The 10,961-nt window shown below is 59.5% G+C and overlaps 1 protein-coding gene across 5 annotated transcripts in view; it reads left to right on the top strand.

The window, feature by feature from the left end:
- Positions 1–10,478, top strand: part of LLGL1 (LLGL scribble cell polarity complex component 1) — a 64,055-nt gene extending 53,577 nt beyond the window's left edge. For all 5 annotated transcript variants that reach the window (XM_075069153.1, XM_075069155.1, XM_032762747.2 and 2 more), the window contains 8 exons: positions 144–297; positions 1,115–1,398; positions 2,086–2,350; positions 2,696–2,810; positions 3,179–3,273; positions 4,109–4,229; positions 5,414–5,493; positions 7,130–10,478. In XM_075069153.1, the coding sequence (XP_074925254.1) occupies positions 144–297; positions 1,115–1,398; positions 2,086–2,350; positions 2,696–2,810; positions 3,179–3,273; positions 4,109–4,229; positions 5,414–5,492 (1,113 nt within the window). In that variant the 3' untranslated portion in view covers position 5,493; positions 7,130–10,478. The remainder of the gene's footprint in view (positions 1–143; positions 298–1,114; positions 1,399–2,085; positions 2,351–2,695; positions 2,811–3,178; positions 3,274–4,108; positions 4,230–5,413; positions 5,494–7,129) is intronic.
- Positions 10,479–10,961: the final 483 nt, after the last annotated feature.

Here is a 10,961-nt window from a genome sequence, read left to right as displayed (position 1 = left end):
TCTAACTCCCAGCACCTGGAGAGTCCCTGCTCTCTCTCAGGGACCCCAGAAGGGGCTGTCCTGTGGGGCTGCTCCCTAGCTGATGGAGGAAAGTTGACCCCTGGAATCCAGGCTGTTCACAGAACTGGTGTCTGCTCCCGCAGGTGCAGGAAGCCAATGCCCAGCTGGCTGAGCAGGCTGGCCCCACCGACGTGGAGATGACCCCCGTGCAGAGGCGGATCGAACCCCGGTCAGCTGATGACTCGCTCTCGGGGGTCGTGCGCTGCCTGTACTTCGCCGATACATTCCTCCGCGATGGTAAGGCCTGGCCGCAGCTCTGAGAGGGGATACAACTGTGCAGCCAGGGAGGGGATCCCGTGAGGCCTCTTGACACAAGCACTACCATACTGGGCTGGAGTGACAGCTCTCCTGGCCGGACCTCTTGTCTGCACCGGCCTTCAATACAAGATGCCCAAGAGGCAGGTGTTCAACACCCCTGATCCCCAGCTGGTACAGCACTGTACTGAAATGGGGAGTTTCTTCCTAACCTCATCTGGTGCTCACCGGACGCCCTGAGACATGAGGATTAATCGTTTCTAGCTATGCTGTCTAGTAGTGCTGCAGAGAGAGTTTCTACTCCATAGAAAGGTCTAATCTTTAAACCCTGCTTACTTCAGTAAAACCATGTGGCAGAGAGTTCCCCAGGCCACCACTGCCTTGTGTAGTTCTTCCTTTGGTCGGTAGACTAGCCAGTGCTAAAGACCCCGACCTCAGAAAGTGCCAATTGACTTGGGTTGCCTCTAGGGCTCTGGTGTGGGTTGATGTTGTGCTAATACTCAGGCTGCCTGGGGGGAGGCAGTTTGCCCCAGAGGCCCCCATTTGCAAGTGCCCCCAAACAGAGTGGCCTGGCCCAAACCTGAGTGGTGCTGTGACCCCATATGCCTGATTGCAGTGTCCAGAATGGGGATCTGGGCCCAGCCCCGTGGGATAGGAAACACTGCTGTGGGGTGAGGTGACTCCAATACTTCCTTGCCCTGGGGCCACCCATCAGTGGTCTGTCTTTTGGGGGGGCCCAGGCCCCCCCAGAACCTCTGCGCAGCCCTGCTAATGATGCTGCTTTCCCATGGCTCCTCAGCCGCACACCACGGGCCCACCATGTGGGCTGGAACCAACTCGGGCTCTGTGTTCGCGTACGCCCTGGAGGTACCGTCCCAGGAGAAGTTCTCGGAGCGCTCGGTGGAAGCGGTGCTGGGCAAGGAGATCCAGCTAATGCACAGGGCACCGGTGGTGTCGATCGCGGTCCTGGACGGGCGGGGGAACCCTCTCCCAGAGCCCTACGAGGTGTCCCGGGACCTGGCCAAAGCCCCTGACGTGCAGGGCAGCCATTCTGTGCTCATCGCTTCAGAGGAGCAGTTCAAGGTGAGAGAGGGGAGGGGCCAATGGCTGCGTCTCACGCTTCTGAGTTGCTGCCGTTTGCTGCCGTTACCCTGACCTGGGTGGCAGGTAGCAGAGACGCTGCCTCATGCTGGCTTCTCCTGTGGGGACGGTCCCATTCCTGAGGGAAAGGGGTGTCTGGCAAGGGGCAGGAGGGTGGACACGGCAAACCCTGGCTTGGGTGGCACCACGTTGTGGCAGGAGCCCGGGTCTCTGCTGTGCCTTTAGAGCTGAAATGCCCTGGCTTGGGTGCAGGGCATTTCAGCTCTAAAAAAGTGGGTGTCCTGGACATGTGCCTTTCCACAGACCACACCTTCCTTGGAGCTGGGCCTGGTTCTCGGGAACACGCTCCCTAACCCAGCAGGGCAGTGGCTTCCACCCTGGGAGAATGATCCCTTTAAGCCAGCCATGAGCTTTCTAGGCTGGTGGCCAGGGGCTAGTGAAGGGCATGCACATGGCTGCGTGAGTAGCCGCTGCTGATGGCTAGAGCCCTGCTACAGCAGAAGGCCTTGATCTTTGCTGGTAAGACTCAGCCGGCCTGCGGTTGGAGCCTCTATGGAGCTTGTAGTCATGGACGACATGGGTCCCTTGCCCCACAGCAGTGGGGTGGGGAGGCAGGACCAGATCTCCGCTCTCCGCTCTCCAGCCGGCTTGCTCTCCACCTTGACCCAGGTGTTCACGCTGCCAAAAGTCAGTGCCAAGACCAAATTCAAGCTGACGGCCCACGAGGGCTGCCGGGTGCGGAAGGTGGCACTGGTGAGCTTCACCAGCCTGGCATGCGAGGATTACACGGAGAACTGCCTGGCCTGCCTCACCAACCTGGGGGACATCCACATCTTCACGGTGCCCGGCCTGCGGCCGCAGGTGCACTACAACTGCATCCGCAAGGAGGACATCAGCGGCATCGCCTCCTGTGTCTTCACCAAGCACGGACAAGGTGAGCACGCTGCGCCGGTGGGACTGGCAGTGGCCAGGACATGGATTCCCAGCTTGGGCTCCTTCGGCGCCATTTGCGTGGCTCCAGGAGACCGTGGTGTGGGAGACAGTGCTGCATTGTGGGTAGAGCGTTGGGCTGGGACCTGGGACTTGCCCTCTCATCTCTTGGCTGACAGGGACTCTGTCTGTCTGTGCTGCCTGCTGAGCTGGGCCACTGAGAGGGCAGCTTTGGGGAACAGTTCTTGGGAATGCCAGTGCATTGAGACACCAGGAGAGCATAAGCCACCCTCGTTAATCTGTCTGAGTGGGCGCCCACTGTTGAGTCCCTCTGGCTCCCTCTCCCCAGGCTTCTACCTGATCTCGCCTTCCGAGTTTGAGCGATTCTCCCTGAGCGCCCGGAACATCACAGAGCCACTGTGCTCGCTGGAGCTTGTCCGGCTTCGGGGCACCACCTCTCGCAGGTACACCAGCCGCCTGGGCTGCAGGAACTGCAAGCTGCTGCTGCCTTGAGTAGGGTGTCCCTGGGGGGAATGCTGGGGTTGTGGGGCAGGAGCAGCCTCCCAGCACTGTTTGGCTGAAGCAAAGTGGCTGCTGCCTGTGTCATGACCCCCGAGTCCCTCTGCCCTAATGGGGCCGGCTAACTGCCCCTAGATCCCAAAGGCCCCGCCCTCTGTTCAGTGCGGTGACGCAGAAGCTGAGGGTGACCGTGGGCCTGTCTACAGTTCGGTCCCCTGCAGCAAAGTGTCCCCATCCCCCCTTCGCCGTCCTCCCCTCTGCGCAGGCTGGGAGCTGGCGGTGACGGAAATAACTCGCTCTTCTTGCTTGTCAGCCCCAATTTCACCGGGACACCGAAACTGACCCAGGCCAACGGGACTCACATGCTGCAGGGCTCGGAGGCAAACGGCTCCCCTGGTGACGGCACCTGTAAGGAAACCGCTCTGACTCTCTGAACTGCCCTGCCCTTCTGCCGAGAGGCTCAGTGTGCTGCGGGCACCGACAGAGCTGGGCTTCACAGCCTGCCGAACCTCCACTGCCCGGTGATACAGATGGGGAAACCGAGGCATGGGGGACTGGGACTCGGCTAAGATCTGTGGGGATCATGGCAGAAGGAGGGTCCTTGTGCCTTTCGCTGCAAGGCTGCCCGTCTCCTCCCTAGGCAAAGCCCATGGGAAGACAGTGCACTCTAGCTGCACTGGCAATCCTTGACATGTGCTGCCCAAGGGGGACGGGATCTCTCCCTGGCCTGTGGTGAGATGAAGTGCTACTGGGTGGTGAATATCTCTCCCTCTCCGGTGCACACAGCATCTCCAGCCAAAAGGCCTTATGCCAAAGCAAGCCCCTCCGACAGGCTGGCAGCTGGGCACCCTGCTGAGAGCCAGGAGGCTGGAGTGCAGCCTGGCAGAGTGACTGTCCCACGTGGCCCACCCAGTGCCCCAGGCAGTTCCCAAAGCACGCCCTGTCTTGTGGACCGGGGACCTCCCTGCCCCTGGTCCGAACAGCTGCTGGGACAGTTTGGGTCCTGTGGGAAGGCTCATCCCATGAGTGCGGCAGTCAGGACATTCCTGGCATAGGAAGAGGCACAAGTGTCATTGGCACAGCTCTGGATGTGCAGTCTTTGAGGGCAGGGGGTGTTGTCTGGGGGAGTCGTTAGCTCCTTGCTCTGCTGGGCTGGGCTGCAGATGCGCGGCCTGCCCTCTAGCAGGGCTGGCACCATGAGGTGTGTCCTGGAACCAATCCCAGTGCTGCCTATGTTCTCCAGGGACGCCTGAGGAACCCCAGGCTGCCTTCTCCCCGGCGCCCACCGACTCGCCGAGCAGCCCAGACAGCCCCCTGGACACCACCGGGGACATCACCGTGGAGGAAGTGAAAGATTTCCTGGCGTAAGTTCGGGCTCTGGGGAGTCACTGATGCAACAAGCCTGAGCGTTCTCGGCTGGGGGGCTCCGCTCTGGGGCCTGGCAGCATCAGCTGTGCCATTGGTGCTCCCTGGCCTGGGGGATGTGTGCAAGACAGAGGAGTCCCTGTCTCCCAGGCTGCAGTGGCTTTGTTCAGCCTCCCTGCATGCAGCCCCGCCTGGCCATGCCTAGGGATCGAAGCGTGCACTTGATTACTGCAAACTGGAATCCGGTGAGACGGCATTTGCGCTCCTCTGGGGGGCGCTGTGCCTGCACAGAGCTGCCCGCCGTGAGGCCAGAGCGCTCTGCAGTGTTAGAGGGGAGAGGTGCACCTTGAGGGTGGCAGAGGAGTTTCACCCTGGTCTCTTCCCCTAGGGCCCGTCCCTAGCTATAAGGGTCCTGCACCTGGGTCAGACCTCGGCTGTACGGACAGTGCAGCCTCTCTGCTGGGAGCCCCTTGGCCGGGCGCATGGAGAGCCTGGGACATTAGGCTGGGCGAGGGGCTCCCTGCGCCTCTGTGCACGTTCTGCCGTGCAGCTGGGTTTGTGCAGTGCTGGGGTTTGTGCAGTGCTGGCTGGCCGGCCTGCCCCAGCCAGTGTCGCTCTGTGCGTGGCATGGCCTGGAGTTAGCCCTGCCCAGCGACACAGCCGGCCTTGTGCCCTCTCATGAGCTAGTTCTGTCTTCAGGCAGTGCTGCAGGAGCCTTGCTACTTACGAGAGGCCTCAGTGCGCAGCCAAGACCTGGAGAGCTCGTCTCTGCTGGCGGGTCAGCGATCCTGCCCAGTCGACCTATCCAACAGGCATCAACAGGAGCGACTGGGGCTGGGGATGGTTCTGTGGGGCAGGCACCTTCCCTAGGAGCTGGACTCCGTCCCCAGGCCCAGCTGTCTCCATTAGTGGGGAAGCCACTTGGCGTGTCCCGCGTCTGGCCTCAGATGCGGGCCTGCATTGCCCTGCTCTGATGGGGCACATGCAGGTGGGCGATACGACTAGCATCCCCTACCAAGCGGGAGCAATGGAGTGTCTTGGCTTGTCCTTAACGTCCGGGAGGCTGGGGGTTGTCCGGAGCCCAGGAGCTCCTAGCTCGGCTGTGCTGGCCCAGCAGCTGTGGGAGGGTGTCTCTGGCCCAGTTCCCGGCTGCGGTCTCAGTGTCAGCGTGTCTGTCTTCCAGCTCCTCGGAGGAAGCGGAGAGGAACCTGAGGAACGTGAGTGAGGAGGAGGCCCGGTCTCGGGGGATCCTGATTAAATGAGGTGTGCGGGGAGGCAGGGGGTTCTTGCCCTGCGGATCAGCCAGGACTTGGTGCCACGCTCTCCCGCGCCCTGCCTCCCTAGGCCCTGGTGCTGCTGCTGAGAGCTTGCTCAGGGAGCCGCTCTGCTGGTAGTGCCTGTCCACCGGGCTGCTGGAGCCCAGTGCCTGGCTTGTTCTGCTCACTGTGGCTTCCTTTTTTCCTCCTGCACCTGGCCTGGGCTCTACTGGGCTTTGGGTGAGGCTGCTGGGAGGCAGCCATGCTGGAGCCTGCTGTGCATCGGCTTCGGGTACGGGGCCCCGTTAGCTGGGCACATGGCTCTGCCCAGCGTGGGAACCCCCGTAGGAAGCACGGTCCCAGCGTCTGCGCTGCAGCGAGGGAAGCTCCTGCCCAGATGACTGACTTGGGAGCAGACCTCAGGGCCGCTGCAGGCTAGTGGATTGAGCATGGGGCTTGGAATCAGGATTCCTGGGTCCTGGCCGAGCTTGGGCCCTGTTTCCCCAGCTGTGAAATGGTTTGAAATGCTCCACTTAGGGCCTTAATGTCGTTCCGGGAGCTGCTGCAGTTGTCTTGCATCATTTCCTCATTTAATAAAGGCAGCTGGGCAGTGTGTTAATTTAATAGTTGGCCCCTGAGGGATCTTCTAGGTTAAATAAGTGGCAGCACATGGTCCGGCAGAGAGGGCGGGGGTGCGCTCTGGGACAACCTCCGGGCTGGTTCTGTGAAGCTGTGCAAGGAGAGTGCTCAGCTGGAGAGTCTTAGACTGCGCTAGTGCAGGCCTGGAGACTGCACGCTCCTTTGTTTCTGTGCCTGTGCCCAGAGGTGGGTTGTCTGCAGTGGGGATTGAACCTTGAATCTTAAAGCCTGAGTTTAAAAAAAGCCAGCTCTGTCAGCCATGCCTAGAGGAGCCTCATCACCTCCATGGCCCAGCCACTATTAGAGAGGGGGCAAAGTGCTAGGCTGGGTGGGTTACACGACTCTCTGCTACTTGCTACCTAACCAAACTGAATGCAGAGCTGGTGCCATGGGATGAAAGAATCTCCATTGGCTGCCAGCAGTACAGGGCTTATGACTCAGTGCTGATTTTATCCAGTAGAGGGCAGCGTCTGCATTAGCCTCTTCATGAGTAGAGCTGGGGAAACTTCTGGTTTCTTTTCTTTTTTTTTTTTAAGCCACTTTTCCCTTCACAAGGTTCGAAGTGGCCCTTTTTTTGGTAACTTCCTCTATTTTTTGCCAGTTTAAAAAAACAAGGAAATAAAAGCTTTCCCCCTTCCCCTTCTAAATGAAGACCAAAGCCCAAGAGCTGGCAGACCACAGCTAAACAAAAACCCTTGAGAGGAGCCTGGTTTTCCTGCAGTTGTTTTGCTGTTTGAAAAGCCTCTTGACGCTGCCTGAGTTTAAACTCTGCTCAAGGCTCAGAGGTTTCTACCGTTCCACGCTGCCACCCCACAGTACAACAAACTCTCGGATCCCCTCGCCCACAGTCATAAACAGAGGGTGGGTGTGACTGCTTGAGAGCTGACTGTGACCTTGGGGGGGGCATCTCCTGTCCCCACCCCCAGCTGCACCGTGGCTAGTAATGTAATTGACAGGACGCGCCCGGGATGCTGTACTGATAGATTTGCCTGTGCTCTCCGCAGGGACCGTGCCGGCCTATCTCTGCGCCTGGATTCCATGGACACAAGACTTGACTGAGCCAGGCTGTCAGCTCCGCTTCTCCCCAGAGACCCTCCGCGTAACTTAGACTCGCCTCTTCTCTCTTAACATCCAGCCAGGAAGCTGGAGCGTGACGCCGCTGCCCCTCTGCTCTGCCCCGGTTTGAAGGTTCTCTTTCTCTCTGCCGAGCCGAGCCGCCTTCCGCCAGCGGGCCCAGTGCACTGCAACACTACAGCTCTGACCCCGTCCCCCTAAAGCAGAATCCGGACCTGGGGCAGCGGGGTGGAATCACTGCTTCCGCCTGGCCTAGACCGGGAGGGACTGCATCCAGCTCCTGGGACCCATTGCTGGGGCACAGCATCGCACGGACACGTGGGGGGAGGGTTTTACACAGTTAGTCTCTGGTTTGGTTTGTTCCCCTCCCCCTCCCCCCCCCCCCCCCCCCCTTCGCTAGAGCTCCCAAAGACTCTGATCTGGATGGGGCGGGGGTGGGGGGGGATAGGGACATTGCTTGGCCTGGGGGGGAGTGTTTACATGTTTACTCCTCACTCCAGCCACTCTTTGAATACTTCTACTTTCCACGGAACCGGCTGGCCTGCCGCAGATGGTAAGTCCGGGAGGGCTGGCTGGACTCGTCTTAACACCCATCTGCCCTTTAGGGACCCTCTTGCTCAATACCGGATTGGTGTCTCAGTGGGGTTGGCAGCTTTCCCCCCGCAAGGCTCTTGGAGTGATCTCCATTTGTCTCAAGGGGCAGGGTTCACCCTCTGGGGACCCATTGGCTCTCGCTGTAAAGTGACAGGAGGACAGGGGAAGCTGGCGGAGGGCTGGTGCCAGCTCCTCCGTTGTGTGGCAGGCGGGTGATGGCTGTGACAATAGCACAACTCCAGAGCGTCTCACTGGCACTGGAGGTGAAATAGCCACGCTAGGGTTCAGCTGCTTTCTTAGCATCTTTCCCTCCTCCTGGGGGGCAGGAGAGCCAAGTTCCTGCTCTGGTTTAGCAGCCTTTATTTTGGGGACTGGTTGCCTCTAAGGGCCTTCATCTTCCATCTTCACATCTGGCACCAGCTGGGTTTTCTCGCCCCCCACCCTCCCAAGCTCTTGGAACACCTTGGAATGAAGGAGACCAGGGCACAGCCAGTCAGCACCAGGCACAGCTCACCCAAGATGGGACCTTGCCATGCTGATCCAGGCATGGGTGACCCAAGGCTTGTGCCTTCAGACAGGCGTGCCTAAGAGTTAGATGCCAAAACATCTCTTCTCCTCCCTCCCCCTCCAAGGTGCTGAACAGCTGGCTCTGTCTCACCGGTTGTTGCAAGTGCTCTGGAACCCAGTCCCTGACAATTACACACTTGGTTTCCAGCGCCTCTGTATGAAAATGGCCCCAGATGTTTGTTTGCCTGCCTGTGCCAAGACCATTTATGTGCAGGTGTGAATTTACAGGCCACTCGCAGCCTCAGCCAGGTGTGCGACAGGGCCTGAGTTCTGCTGGAGGAGGTTCCCTTCCTCTCCTTTCAGCCAGGCTTTGCAAGCAGACGGGCCCAGCCAACTCCTGCTGCTTCAGGGCAAAGCAGCCTCTGAACTGGCTTTTAATGTGGGCCACCCGACAGCCCCTGTCGGGAGGAGGGGGGGGACCCTGGCCCAAGTTACACCTTTAACCCCATGTGGCATTTGAAACTTCCTCATCCACTGGGCTGAAAGGTGGCTGAGGGTCCGGGAAGTTCATTCCCAGGCAGCAGAAATGCAGGTGCCTGTTGATCAAAAGGCTTGTTGCTGGCAGACTGGTCAGTTTCAGTGGGGATATTTTAATCCATTTCCTTAGGATCCTGTTTTTCCTTCAGCGCTGCTTGAGCTCTTTGCACAGGTGGGACGAGGCTTTTGGATGGGGGGGGCGGGGAGGCCACGCTCGGCGAATGTTGAAGATGGTTTGTTTTGACTTGGTCAAACTTAAAATTCGGGTGGGGGAGTGGGGCGAAGACAGCACTGAAGAACGTAGCCTGAGCCGCTGTTGAGCGGTAGGTCCCATTTCCTGCAGTATCAGTTTCCTTAGTTGCTCTGAGCTGGCGTGTAGAGCAAAGCCCAGTGGCCGCTGGGGATTCCTGACTCTAAACTGGATTGGAAGGTGACTTCTGGGACTGAAGGAGCCAGCTGGCTTGGGCTGTCCTGGGCCCAAATGCTCCAGCCTTTGGAACATTATGGCAAAGCCTCTCCCTCCGGGACTGGGAAGGAGGAAGCTGAACTGATCAAGCCTGACCTGGCTTCCCTAGCAGTCTCTGGCTGCCATCTCTCTGCTTTGAGCTCTCCACTCTTGCCTGACCAGCGTTGTGCCCGGGGAACATCCCCTGCTCCGCTCTGTTCTTCCCACCGGGAGTGGGGGAATCTCGCAGCCAGGTCAGCTCTCGTTCCTTCATCCCAAGCTTTAGCCCCCTGAGCATTCTCCCTCGTTTCAGGAGGCCCCTTTGCAGGGTGTGCACCCACTCCCAGGGCTGCTGGGCAGGCATTGTTTCCTCTTCTCCCCCCGCCCCCCATTGTAAGGACTAGGGGCCTGGAGTTGGAGGCCAGGGCAGGCCCAGGATAGAGCGAGTGCTGTACCCTGTCAGTGCCTGATCCAGGCTGCTTTCCTCTTTCCAAAGTGCCAGCGGGCCTGCTGGGCCCTGACTCCTGGAGGCCTGAAAGCCTGAGTTACAAGGGCTGGGATGGGGCATCCGCCTGCAGCCCCCTCACCAGGCCTTTATGGGTCATCAGCCCCACCTCTTACCAGCATGCGCAAACAGCCGGCCTGGGAATGGCCCCTGGCTGCCTTGTCACATGGCCCCTTGTGCCAAAACAGCTCTGGGCCGACCCTGGTTCTCTCCGCGGCTCTTTGATCAGGAGGTGCATGGCAGAGCATGGCCCCGTGTCTGAGCCTGGTACCAGAGATCGAATGCTGTTACTCGGAAGTGCGTCGGGGGTGGGGTGGGGGGCTCAGTCAGCGGCCGATACTTTGAGTCTTTGAAGGAACTGGCTGGGCTGGGGCTGGGGCAGAGGAAGAATCTGAACTGCACAAACCCTCTGGACCCCTCCCGGTTCTGTTTGCTAATAGTATTTTTCTACACCTGACCTTTGCCGCGGAACCGATTCTTTGTGTGCCTGTTTTGGTACTAGATCTGTGGGGGGCGAAATGTAGTTGTCATGGGGTCCCCTGCAGTCTAACCCAGCCTTGTGGCGTTCTAGTGGCCCCAGTAGAACGTTCCCCCCCCCTCCCCGTGTCTTTTTGGTAAGATGAATTTAGCATTGTCTAGTTATGAAATACTGGTTTTTAATATTTGAAAATAAAGCATTTAATATCTCTTAGCTGTGGCAGTGCCTGTCACTGCTCACACCCAGCGCAGTGTTTCTCTCCCTCTGCAAGCAAGGCCTGGGGGTGGGGGGGCCGAGCATCAGAAGCCCTGTGTTCAAGGGTGGCTGCACTCCAGCCACGAGGCTGGGATCTGCCTAGGGAGCAGGGCGCCAGTGTACTTGCCGCACAGCGGCCGTGCGTGGGCTGGAGCCTGGCAGCACAAGGTACCTGCTGCTGGAGCAAGGGGAGCAGAGAGTTAAACTCTGCCTGTTCTCCAAGGCAAAATTCAAGTGGGGAAGGAGCTGGCTCTGTCCTGCACAGAGCACAGCCTGTGCCATGCAGTGCCTGCACCACTGGGGCAGGGAGCTGCTTCTTCCCCTTCCCCTCTGTACCACCAGCCCTAGGATCTGGAGGTTGGTCCCTGCCCACACCAGGCTGGTCCTGGCTGTGCACTGGGTGCCTCTTTCCCTTGTGCTGCACCTTCCTGGTCCGAACAG

The sequence above is a fragment of the Chelonoidis abingdonii genome, chromosome 9, assembly GCF_003597395.2.
Source record: "Chelonoidis abingdonii isolate Lonesome George chromosome 9, CheloAbing_2.0, whole genome shotgun sequence".
NCBI lineage: Eukaryota > Metazoa > Chordata > Testudines > Testudinidae > Chelonoidis > Chelonoidis abingdonii.
The sequence above is the reverse complement of the archived record's forward strand: the minus strand, read 5'-3'. Positions and strand labels throughout refer to the sequence as shown.